This window comes from Muntiacus reevesi, chromosome 2 (assembly GCF_963930625.1).
Source record: "Muntiacus reevesi chromosome 2, mMunRee1.1, whole genome shotgun sequence".
Lineage (NCBI taxonomy): Eukaryota > Metazoa > Chordata > Mammalia > Artiodactyla > Cervidae > Muntiacus > Muntiacus reevesi.
The window spans coordinates 257,704,499-257,717,197 of record NC_089250.1 but is presented as its reverse complement, the minus strand read 5'-3'; the positions used below and the strand labels follow the sequence as shown (position 1 = coordinate 257,717,197).

The 12,699-nt window shown below is 58.3% G+C and overlaps 1 protein-coding gene across 2 annotated transcripts; it reads right to left on the bottom strand.

The window, feature by feature from the left end:
- Positions 1 to 1,186: 1,186 nt before the first annotated feature.
- On the bottom strand, positions 1,187 to 11,250 carry SCN1B (sodium voltage-gated channel beta subunit 1). 2 transcript variants are annotated; one of them, XM_065925968.1, is made up of 6 exons: positions 10,847 to 11,250; positions 8,826 to 8,992; positions 7,947 to 8,187; positions 2,600 to 2,741; positions 1,941 to 2,012; positions 1,187 to 1,837 (listed from the first exon to the last, which is right to left on the bottom strand). In XM_065925968.1, exons 1-5 carry the CDS (start codon positions 10,884 to 10,886, stop codon positions 1,946 to 1,948), a joined length of 657 nt encoding a protein of 218 aa, XP_065782040.1. In that variant the 5' UTR covers positions 10,887 to 11,250; the 3' UTR covers positions 1,187 to 1,837; positions 1,941 to 1,945. The 2 variants fall into 2 exon arrangements, with proteins under 2 accessions (XP_065782040.1, XP_065782039.1); XM_065925967.1 differs by lacking the exon at positions 10,847 to 11,250 and adding an exon at positions 9,979 to 10,392.
- Positions 11,251 to 12,699: the final 1,449 nt, after the last annotated feature.

Genomic DNA, 12,699 nt, shown 5'->3' with positions numbered 1-12,699 from the left:
CGGGCCCCAGGTGTGCCGGTGCGAGGGTATGTGGAGTTGGGACAGATCTGGCCTGGGGGCCCGGAGTCTGGGGAGACAGGCCAGGCTGGGGGGTGCTGACAGGGCCCCCAGGAAGGAGGTGTTAAGTGGAGAGGCACAGATGGAGGGCCCCAGCTGCCCCAAGGCCGCCCTGCCCCTGGTCTCCTCTGCCCCCTGCCCAGCCCCCTGCCCACCGCTGCGCCTGCCATTTCCTCCACCCGTTGTCCAGCTCCTGAACCAGGCCTTCCCAGTTCCAGGCCGGGCCTCAGCCCAGCCCTGGCCCCAGACCCCTCCTGCACCCTAACTCCTGCCCCAGCCTCTGCCCCTTCGTGTCCCCGCTCCCGACGCCGGCCCCCACCTCTATTCACCCTCCCCCCGCCCCCTCCCCCCCCCCAGCTGCTTTCCTACAAGTCACGGGGGTTGGTTTGCTTTGGCAGCCTCTCTGCCGCCTGCAGCGATGACCTCTGGAGCTGGGAAGTCCCAGACAAGGGGGATGGGGACTTGGCCCGGAAAAGGCAGCATGGAGTGCTGGGGCCCAGGCCAGGCGGCCGGAAGTGTCCACAGGCAGATACGCACTGTCCCGCCAGCAGCCCAGGAGTCAATCGACGTCAGACCCCAGGGCCGGATAAACACCCAGACACACAGGGTCACTACCTGTGGACAGCCGCCACCCAGACTCAGTCAGGCCACAGCTGCTCACCCCAGACAGGCCGCCCCTAAGCCATCAGACCCAGCCGCTGGCCCCACGCACCCCTGCACCCAGAGCCACGGCCTCACCTGGGGGACCTGCCGGTGCAGGGCCCCCGGTGCCTCTTCCTCCCCCTCCATTCCTTCCCTGATCACCCCCCACCTCCACTACCAGTCCGCTTCCTCCGCTCCAGGCTGGCTCCCTCGAAACTCCTGGTCCCTGCTGAGCTAATCACTCCCTAAACCCCAACAGTAATCAAGTATCAAGTGGCTGCACCCGCTGAGACCTCAGGCAGGTGTTGAGCCTGAGATGTGGCCCCCGTCTGTCCTTCTCCATCCTTCCCTGCCCCCCCCCCCCACTCAGAACGCGTGCACAGAGGCCCTGTCACCTGCCCAGGAGGGCGGGTCCCTAGAAACACCAGGGGGCTCTCTCAGATTTGGAGGGGGTGTAGAAGGGACTGGGCTCACGAGAGAGACTGAATCAAGTCCAAGAATCTTTATTTCATGAACAAAACTACTTGTGTAAAGAGAGACGAGGCTGAATGGACCCCTTTCTAAGTGGCCACAATCCAAGGCTGGTGAGAGAGGGTGGGTTGGGGTGGGGTGAGAGCGCGTTGCAGGGAGAGGAGACCCCAGGTCCAGCCGGAGGAAGCAGGGAGGGAAATGGCATCAGGGGTCAGAGGCAGGTGGTGGGGGGTCCAGGAACCCCCTGCCCCGAACCGTTCCAGCCATCACAAGCCCCACTGGGCGGGGAGGAGGCAGGGAGGCACTGGGCCCCGGTTAGTGCATGTCCGAAGCGGCCAGTGTGTGCAAATCAGCAAGAAGGAGGGGTGCGGAGCCGCTGCCCCCACCTCACCGCCACCCCCCCAAAACAGGCAGCAGAAGCAGGGGTAGGGGCAGCGGTAGTATTGCTTTAGCCATCATGCATGGCGTGGGTGGGTGATGGGGCAGGAGGAAGAAGGCTGGATTAGGGGTGTGAGCCGAGCCCCCTGCCCCCTCCCACCCTGGAGGCTCCGTTGGCAGGACTCTGAGGCTTGTGGAGGCCCAGGAATGGCCAACCCCCAGCGGGGGCAGGCCTCGCCTGGATGTTCCCCCGTTAGGGCTGGCTCTTCCTTGAGGCGGAGCCCAGGGCCTGAAAGGGGAGAGACAGGGCCTGAGGAGCCTCACGGCTGACAGCTGGCACCTCCCGGGCCCTCCAGCCCCTGCCCGCCTGCCCGCCTGCCCGCCCACCTTACCGGGGTTATTCGGCCACCTGGACACCCGTACAGTTCTCTTTGCTTTCTGAGGTGATGGCCAAGTATTCCGAGCTGTGGGGGCAAAGGCCACGTGTCCAGCGACCCCATCGTCAGTTCGGCCCACTCCCCCCGTGGAGACCGAGGAGGGTTGAGGTCTCTGTCCCCAGGGGCACAGGGGCCAGAGGGAAGAGGAGGCGGCAGGCTGGATCCTCGGGATCCAAGAGGAGCCCAGGCTGGAGGTCTGGAGTCCTGAATGTGAGGGAGGAGGGGTTCTGGGGGTCTAGACTCCGGGGTCCTGGGGTGAAAGGGGCTGAGGGCCTGGAGTCTGAGTCTGAGGGAGCAGCGAGTAGGGGGCTCAGACTTCTGGGTCCTGGCAGATAAAAAGGGCTAGGGCCTGGAGCCGTGTATCTCTGGGGCAGAGGATGCCAGGCCTGAGCTTGGGATCCTAGCAGAAGTGGGGGCTAAGAGTCTGAGCAGGGAGCGGAGGGGACCCAATCGCAGCCTCATCCCATCTCTGGCACCAAACGGTCCCCTCTGGGGAGGACCTGGCAGATGGTGTCTGGGTCACTTCCCCACCCGCCTCCCCACTCAGCCCATGCTCCCCTCCGGGAAGCACGAGGCGTCCTGGGCCGTTTCCCCCTCCTCAGGACCCCACTCACGCATTCTCTTGTGCGGCAGCCTCCGTGGCAGCGGCGATCTTCTTGTAGCAGTAAACCATCTCTGCCACGAGCCAGATGGTCAACACCACGATGAGCACGTACATCATGATCTCGGACACGATGGACGCCATGTCTCTGTTGGCTGCGGGGGCCAGGCAGGGTCAGGTGGCAGCCTGAGTGTGTCCTGAGTTTGCTGTGCAAGCCTGGGCAAGTGGCTTGACCTCCCTGGGCCTTGTCGGCAAGTGAGGCCATGCTCTCCCCCAGAGGCATCATTGTTCCTGTGATTCTTAATAATCGGCCTTGGAAGGGCTTTCAGATTGCCCTGAACCTGTCTCCCTGTGTAACTCGAGGGCGCCTCCGTGTCATACAGGTGATTGTAGGTGCCCCAGAGCTGAAGCTCTGAAATGAGAAGGCCCAGGTTCAAATCCTGGCTCTGCCACTGGCCAGCTGTGTGACCTTGGGCAAGTGACTCAGCCTCTCTGGGTCTCAATTTCCCCACCTGTAAAAAGTTGATAATCACAGTATCTCCTTCATGGGAGTGTTGTGAGAATTAAATAAACCTTTAAAACCCTTAGAATACTGCTTGCTATATAGAGAGCACTTGATACATGTTTACTATTATTAATATCATCACTGTTATTATTGGGGCGATACAGCACAGTAGTTAATAGCAGGGCTCTGGGGCCAGACTGTCAGGGTCCAAATCTTATCTCTGCCTCTGCTGTGTGACCACAGGCAAATGACTCCACCTCTCTGGGCCTCTATTCCCCTGCTGTAAAATAAGGATGATAATACTCATGCCGTCTCACAGGGTTGCTGGGAAGAGGAAATGAGTTAACATCTGTAACATGCGTGGATGTGCCCACAGTCAGCACTGCCTAAGCGCTGGCTATTCACTGACGTTTTCCGGAAGCCCTCTCTCCTTTCCACGGGCCTGGCTCTTGCCAATGTCAGCTTCCTTTCATGGAGCCTAAATTTAAACTGTGAAAGGGGCATGCTCAGCCGGGGGACCAGAACGCAAGCCCACGGTGGCATCCTCGGCCGGATTTCGCAGGTGTCCACCCCGCATCCCCAGCCCCTCCTCCTGGATGGCCGGGACCTCATTTTCCCCGCTGTTCCCACATGGTCTTCCTCCCCTAGGTGTGTGCTCAGTTGCTTAGTCATGTCCGACTCTTTGCAACCCTATGAACTGTAGCTCGCCAGGCTCCTCCGTCCATGGGATTTTCCAGGCAAGAACACTGGAGCGAGTTGCCATTTCCTCCTCCCCTGGGAGTGGGCGCTTTCTGCTGCTCCACCCGAGGCAGATGGTACCGAGGCTTTCTGGGCCACAGGGAGGGGGGTGCAGGGCCTGATGCCTCTCCCCTGCTTCCCGGCAGGAGGAGCTGGGGACAGGACTCCACACCTCATCCGTTTGTTCGCTTGTTCTTTCACTCCAGAGATACCCTGAATGCGTCTCCTGCGGTGAAAGCATGCTCTCGCCCCGGCTCTGTCCTGAGTTTTTCATCTGAGCATCTCCCTGACTCTGAAACAACCCCAAGGATACAGAGAGTCCAGGCTTCCCATGTCAGCTGACCTCCAGAAGCACAGAGTTGAATACATGTTGGATAAAGCTCAGTGGTAAAGAATCTGCCTCCCAGTGCAGGAGACTCAAGAGATGTGGGTTCAGTCCCTGGGTTGGGAAGATTCACTGGAGCAGGAAATGGCAACCCACTCTAGCATTCTTGTCTGGGAAATTCCACGGACAGAAGAGCCTGGTGGTTGGGCTACAGTCCATGGGGTCACACAGAGTCAGACATGACTTGAACACACATACAAGCAAGCATGGATAAAACTCAGTCATCAGAATTCTCACCCCTGCTCCTGGAACTCACCAACCAAACGGATTTAAGTAAACTGGTATCCTGCTCTCCCAATCAGATTAGGACGTTGACAGGCACGGCTCTCTAGGCCATCTGCAGGACAAGTTTACTGAGGACTTCCCTGGTGGCTCAGACGGTAAAGAATCTGCCTGCAATGCGGAGACTTGGGCTCAATCCCTGGGTCGGAAGATCCCCTGTGAATGGCCTGTGACTGGCTACCCACTCCAGTATTCTTGTCTGGAGAATTTCACAAACAGAGGAGCATAGCGCGCTACAGTCCACGGTGTCGCAGTCAGACACGACTGAGCAACTTTCATTTCACTTCAGAGAGGAGAAAGTGCCAGGCAAGGATGCACAGCCAGGATTGCACTCAGAGCCAGGAGTCAACTCCAAGTGGGACTGACTGTAGGGTCTGAGCTCTTATCTACTGCTAAAAGCTTCCACAGCCAAAGAGAGACTTGGAAATGGCCATGGTATGTCCAGGGCAGTCTCCATCAACCCACAGATGTTCAGGAGGCGGGGCTGTCGTCGCCCCCGCTTCACAGAGGAGAAACTGAGACAGAGCCGGGAGCAGAGGCAGTTCCTCCGAGGGGGTCTTTGATTTCTTCAAAGCTTCACCTGTCTGCCTCCAGGGGCAGATCTGAAGCCCCAGCCTGCGGGCCGGATGTCTTGCCAGCCTCAGTCACCACTGCACCTCCACACCTGCTCCCCTCTTACTGGGTGTGTCCAGACAGAACAAGCCTTTCTGTCCCCGGATGCCAGCCCCACTCCTGGTGGGAGACACCCAGATGCTTCCTACCATCTTCTGCACCCCTCCCAACTCAGTGAAGGCCTCATCTCCAGCACCCACTGCTCCCCGCTTTGGAAACGACTCAGTTCATTACTGAGGGGTCATTGACCAGGAGGCAATACCAACTGATAGGTAATGTTGAAATGGCAGTAAGACAGTGGCTTATGATAAAGAAGAAACAATGACTACTGATGCTAACAATACAATGATACCATGGGGAATGAAACGCCCTAGAGTGACACATAATGTTAAAAATACTACAAAATGAGCACGGATGCTGAATACATCCATTTATTAGTATTTAATAATATTAATTATTAAAAAATAAAAAAATTTTAAATACTATGACATGACTGATAATATTTTAGAACATATAGCATGGTGGCTAAGGATTAAAAAATGATAATATGGTGGATTATATTAAAAATACTCTGGGATGATGGATTACAATTAAAAAAATACTGTTGTTATGTTTGGTGTTTGGTAACGTGAAAACACTATAGCATATAGTATAGCATAACATACTATATCACAGTGGGTACGGTTAAAAAAGCAGTATTATAACATGGTGGATTAAAAAACACTGGGGTATGATGGATGGTGCAAAAAATACAGGCTCTGGGAAGATAATAGAAACACTCCTATATTACATAAATATAAGTTCATGCGTGCTAAGTCACTTCAGTCGTGTCCAACTCTTTGTGACCCTATGGGCTGTAGTCCACCAGGCTCTCTGTCCATGGGATATCCCAGACAAGAATACTGGAGAGTGCTGTTATTCCCCTCTCCAGGGGATCTTCCCAACCCAGGGATGCAACCGGAGTCTCTTATGTCTCCTGCATTGGCAAGCGGGTTCTTTACTACTAGCGCCACCTGGCAAGCCCAACTAAATATAAGTCCTGCATTACATAAATATAAGCCTCCCACATATACTGGGAAGCAGTATAACGTGGTAGATAATGTTAAAAAAAAAAAAAAAAGAGAGAGGCTCTTCTGGGACCCAGGCGTGCCTGAGCCCAGACTCCACCATGCTGGGGAAGACAGCATCATGAGCAAGGGCCGAGCCACAAGATGGAAAGTACCTGGGTGCCCAAAGGCCATCCAGGAAACTTCCTACCCCCTGACCCTTCACCTGAGCACAGATTTGGGAGACAGGACTGACCCAGACTTTCTGAAGCCACAGTATTTGGGGGTGTCTTTTTCACAACTCCTCCACCGTCGCCCAACTCACCAGGGCAGGGCTACATCATCGACGTCTGTGGGTGGCCACCCACCCAGCATCGTGACCTACACCACAGAGGCACTCAGACATATCTCCTGAATTGAATTCTGCTAGATCACTTTGCTAATACACGTAAAAATGCTAATTACCAACAGGAACCCACAGGCTCTGGCTGACAGCAGAGTATAGTGAATCATGTCAAGAATAAAAACAACAATCACACAGGTTTGGCTGGGTTCATATCCAGGTCGCAGCTCTGTGACCTTGGCCTTATAATCTTACCTCCCTGAGCCTCGGTTTCCCCATCTGCGAAATGGGGATAAGAAGAGCCTCTACGCCAGAAGGTGGGTTGTTTTTTCGTTGCTAAGTTATGTCCAACTCTTTGCGACCCTGTGGACTGTGGCCTGTGAGGCTCCTCTGTTCGTGGAATTTCCCAGGCAAGAATATTGGAGTGGGTTGCCATTTCCTTCTCCAGGGGATCTTCCTGACCCAGGGATCGAACCTGCACCTCCTGCACTGGCAGGCAGATATTTTACCGTCTGAGCCACCAGGTGGTGGGTGGGAGGATTCAGTGAGGGACTTCATACAGGACAACAAGGCCAGCCCCCGTCTTGGGGAAGGGGTGCACCAATGCACGTCGGCCGTGATGGTGCATGTGTGCTGACGGCCCCTCGGGACTCAGCTGCCAAGCCCAAGGTCTGGGATATCTCCCTGACTCTCTAGGCCAATGGTCCCTGAGGCCCTGGAGAATTCCAATTTACACCCAATCAGAAGATGGTTCAGGGAAGGAGTCCAAAGCAGTTGAAGCCGAAATGATGAAAAATGGTTCAAAACACACCTTAGATCTTTGCTGCTCAGCGTGGCCCCAGACCTGCAGCCTTGGCCTCATCTGAGACAGAATCCTGGGCCCAACACGGATCTGTTGAGTCAAGATCCAAACAACAGCACGACCGCACATGGTAGAATTTGAGGAGCCCCGCCACAGGTGACACCACTGATTTCCTGCCCCAGGTGATACAGGGGGGCAGGACTAAGGCTGTTGACAATCAGAAGCACCACGACCATGGCCCCTGTGTGCCGAGGCTCTGCTATGACAGACACATCAGCCTCAGACACCCAGCATCTCATTCCATCCTCACCACCTCCCCAAGATATCAGAATGGCTCCAACGACACACCGAGAGAGAGACACTATTATCTCCCTGATTCCTACAGGACGATACTCAGGCTCAGAGAGAGAGAGGCACCCGCCGGGGTTCACAGCGCAGGAGGCAGAGCTCAGCTCTGCACTCAGCACTTCCGTGGGACAGGCCCGCCGTGACCTCTCCGTGGCTGAAGGGAAGCGGGGGCCGGAGCTGGAGTCCAGGCGGGAGGTGTTGCCTCCACCCCCCGCTGCCCAGGCGCTGAGCCAGCCCGTCCATCCTCCCCGCTCCCGCCATCTGGTCCCTCCATCTGGCTGCCCGGGGGCCTGCCTCACCTTTGTCCACCACCTCAAGGTGGATCTTTTTGACGACGCTGGTGTTGTGCTCATAGTTGTCGAAGAAGAGCAGGCGGTACACGTGGCACTCGTAGTCGCCCGAGTGGTTGTAGGTGACGTTGGTGATGAAGATGGACAGGTCTTGCAGGTCCTTGGTGCCCCGGCTGCCGTTCCACACCACGCGGCCCTCAAAGCGCTCATCCTCTTCCAGTTGCAGCACCTCGTTCTCATAGCGCAGGATCTGGGGGCAGTGGGCACGGGGTCACCACCAGTCACCCCCGCCCCGCCGAGACCTGTCCCTCGCCCTGACACACACACGCCGCTGCACGTGTTCCCTGGCCATCCTCCGCAGCCCCCATTCAGCCTTCCTGGTCTTCATTCTCTACCATCCTGCCCGGCCCCCAGACACACTCCCCAGGCAGGGTGCTGCTGTAGACTCCAATTCTCCGGCAGGCCCTCAAAAAGTTTATGGAACCCCCTCCTACGCAATTCAAAACACACAGAGGGCGAAAAGGAGGTCAGAAAGTTCTGTTTCCTTCCACGATAACCATCTGCGGCAGTTTTTGCTGGTACGAAATAATTCTGATGACGTATATTTTGTGACAACCGTGTGCCAGGTGCAGGAACTCAGTCCTCACACCAATCTCAGAGTTGGAGGCTACCCGCTCCCCCTTCTTTACAGAGGAGGCAATGAAGGTTCAGAGAGGTTCAACGGCTTGCCCAAGGTCACCAGCCAGTCCTGGTGGACCTGGCATGTGGATCCAGGTCATCAGAAATGGCACCTGGGTGCAGACAAACTCGCAACCCCAACCGGAACCCTGCTCCCCGTCACTAGCTCCCACATAGATGCCCACCCTCCTGTGCCAGGAGCCCACCCACCTTGACAAACTCCTCTGTGCCCTTCTGGCGGAAAGTCCACTCGGTGAAGGTCTCGGCGGTGGTCTCACTGCGGCGCTTGCAGGAGATGCACAGGATTTTGAAGGTCATCCCGTACACGGCCTCGGTCTCCGAGTCCACCTCCACGCAGCCCCCCCAGGCTGAGGACACTGCAGGGACAGTGGGCTCAGGTCGAGCCGGGGCACCCATCACCCTTGGCAATGCCAGGCTCACTGGCTGACAGCTCTCAGGCCCCTTGGAAGCCATCTGGTGCCCCTTGACTACAATCAGGAATGGCCAGAACCAGGCTCGGAGCTTGGCCCTGCCACCAGCTACGTGCCCTTGGCGAGTCCCTCATCCTCTCTGATTGCCCCTGTGAATAGTGAGGGAAACGATCGTCTTTCTTCTGGAGGAGGCTGGGCAGGTTTCAAGGCAGACAAGGCTGCAGGGGACCTGATACAGTGTGTGTGTGCTCAGCCGTCTCCGACTGTTTGCAACCCCATGGACTGTTGCCCACCAGGCTCCTCTGTCCATGGAATTCTCCAGGCAAAAATACTGGAGTGGGTAGCCATGCCCTCCTCCAGGGGCTCTTCCTGACCCAGAGATCGAAGCCCGGTCTCCTGCATTGCAGGTGGATTCTTCACTGTCTGAGCCACTAGGGAAGCCCACGGTACACTGAATGCCCCCAGTCAACAGGGCAGTTACTGTGGTCAGTAACTTAGAGTCTGTGCTACCCAAGTTCCCCTTTCTCAGGAGGCCACTTGTCCAAGGTACTGCAGTGTCTAGGTGGTGGGACCAGAACTCCAGCAGCGTTAGAAATTCAAGGTGGCAGTGTCAGTTCTACCAGAATTGATTGCTCTCTAAAACCAACCAGCCCTAAATGGGTTGGGAGAAGCCAAGGCCTCAGAGAAGGAGGTGGGCACGGGATCCAGTGCAGAAAAACACTCCAGCCCTGCTCCCCACTCCCACAAGTTCCCGCCGTCCACCCCCTCCTATCTTCTCCTGCCTCAGTCACCCCTGCTCCCAGGCTCCTCACTTCCTGAAGCCAGTCCCACCCCCATCAGCTTCTCAAAACTCTCTGAGCTCTTTCCCGCCACAGGGCCTTCGCATCCCCAGCAGATTCCAGTCCCTTTGAGTCCCTCATCCTCATTCTTACCTGCCTCCTCCTTCCTGCTCACTAGCTCGTGCTGTCTTTCCAGCTCGGAGGCTTCTGCTTTGCCCCCCATTCTTCCCCCTATTAATCGGGGTTTTCTGCCCTCCTCCTCTGCTCTTTCCATCTCCCTGAGCGCCTGAGTCTTTGTCGCCCCCTCTTTATCTCTCAGGGGTCTCTCTGAAGGCCCCACTTCAGTGTCCTTGTCTCAGGCTCAGACATCCTCTCCTGGCTTCTCCATCTCTCCCTGCACTTTTCCCTGTCCTTTTAAAATTCCATCTCTCCCTGTGTCTACCTGTGTCTCTGTCTCTTCCTGCCTCGCTCGAGTTTTTCTCTCTCCACCGCTCAGATCCCTAACTCTCTGGCATACTCTGCACCCTTCTTTCTGTCTCCCCCCTCACTTTCCAGCTCCCCAGTCTCCCAGCGGAGCACTCAGGAGAACTTCTGTGTCTCTCGCCGCTCCTTCCCTTCCGTTTCTATCTCTCCTGCCTCTCCTCTCCCTCTCTCTCTCTCTCTGTCTCGGTCCCAATCTCCGGGCGCCGCCTCCCCCCTCCCACCTCCCGCGGCTGTAGGTGTCACATTGCAGCCTGCGGGGCTCTCCGGGAGCAGCTGACTCCGCGTTTCCTCGCCCCGGCTGGGCGCCCGCAGCCGCCGAGCAGTGCCAGCCCGGCCCTCGCCCGCTCGCGCCCACCCGCACCTCTGCGCCCTCCCGAGCCCCGCTCCCCGCGCGCACAACTTCTGAAGCGGACTTAGCCGGGCCGGGGGATGGGCTGGGGACGGCCCTCGCCCGCGGCCCGGAGTCCCGAGCGCGAATCCCGCCGCCCGGCCAGTGTGCCGGCGGTGCCCCCGCCGCGCGCGCCCCCCGCGCACTCACCCAGTGCGGCGCCGACCACGAAGGCCAGCAGCGTCCCCATGACTGCGCTGCGCACGCTGCGCCCCCCTCCCGGGCCGCCGGTATTAATAGCGGGGCGAGAGGCGGCGGGACCCGGCGGCGGTTAGAATGTCCCCGGGAGCGCGCGGGCGCAGCAGCTGCGGCTCTGGGACCGGCGAGGGGGGAGGGGGGGCGCGGCCCCCCCGCTCCGGTTACCGCCGGGGGCCCAGCCCCGGGGCCCGGCGTCCGGGCATCCCCGCCGCGCGGGCGGCGGCCGCTGCTCGGGCTGCTGCGTTGGCGCGCGCAGCCGGCCACATCCGCCAGGTGCGCGGACCCCGGCCCGGCTCCGGCTCGGGCGCGCTAGGGCGCGGGCCGCGGTCTCCTGCGCACTGCAGCGACGGCGGCGGCGGCGGCCACGGCAGGGAGGAGGGAGAGGGAGGGGGCGGGATGAATCACCGCGGGGGGAGGGCGCGGCTGCCCAGCCTTTGCCGCAGCGGCCCGGGAGGCGCCCGCCGCACCGGCCTTTCCCGGTGGTGGCGCAGGGACCGCGGCTTCGGGCGTGGGGCGCGTGGTCTGGGCGTGGGACCCCTCCAGACTCCGGGGACCCCCAGGTGCGGAGTCTGGGAAAGGTGACCCCCCCCACCCCCTCGGAGTCACAAGAGGGTTTGGAGGGCGGTTTGAGCGCAGGGCTCCGGACTTTAAATTATGGAGGTCACCCCCCTGGAATCTCCAGGGGAACCTGCCAGGAACCTCCTGGTGACCTCCCGCTCGGACCCCGGGCACTCGGGCCTGGAGGTCACTGTGTTGGTACCCAAGTGGGCTTGGGGGGTGTCAGGCTGGGGCTACCCATAATACTCCAGACCCCTCCCAAGCAGGAGGGACACCCTGGATCCAAACCTTAGAGGCTGCTCTGCTCTGGGTACTAGAGGCGCCACGTTTCTAGAAGAGGACCCTACGTGACCCCGCTACCCTCTTTGTCTCTGACGTCATCTTCCACTCCTCCCCCCCCCTGCCCTCCCCCTCCCCGCCCCCCTCCCCGCTCGCTGCCGTCCAGGCCCGTGCTGTTTCCAACACACCAAGCTCATTCCCACCGCAGAGCCTTGGTCCTTCCTCACCTCTGCTTGGACCCCTCTTCCCCTAGGTGACCCCAGGGCTGACTTCCTCTCCTCCTGCAGCCCTTGGCTCTGACATCACCTTCATCAGGCCCTCTGTCCACTCAGGACAAACTGCCTCCACCGTCCCTTACTTGACCTCCTTTACCAGTTTTTTTTTTTCCTCACAGCAGTTGTCACTACCTGACATTATACTCTTCTTTATATGGTTCCTCCATTCACCTCTTGCCCTTCCAACCCTGGAAAACAAGCTCCCCCAAGGTGAGAACACTGTCCCGTGCACCACTGCGTCTCCAGCACCTTCATCTGCGCACCTTGTAGCGCTGTGTTAGCCGCTCAGTCGTGTCCGACTCTTTGTGACCCCATGGACTGTAGCCCGCCAGACCCCTCTGTCCATGGGATTTCCCAGGCAAGAATACTGGAGTGGTTTGCCATTCCCTTCTCCAGGGGCTCTTCCCAACCCAGGGATTGAACCCAGGTCTCTTGCACTGCAGGAAGATTCTTTACCATCTGAGCCACCAGGGAAGCCCTTTGTCACCTTGCAGGTGCTCAATAAATATTTGTCAAGTGAATAAATAACTACCAGTGCTAGAGCCCTGCTATATGCTGGGTCCACTTCTATCTCCACAAGCATGTATGTAGCAAGTTCTGTTATTAATCTGCATTTTACGAACTGGGAAACTGAGGCTGGGAGAGGGCCATTCCCTTGCCTAGGGTCACACAGCCGGCCTCAGATGGGTCTGG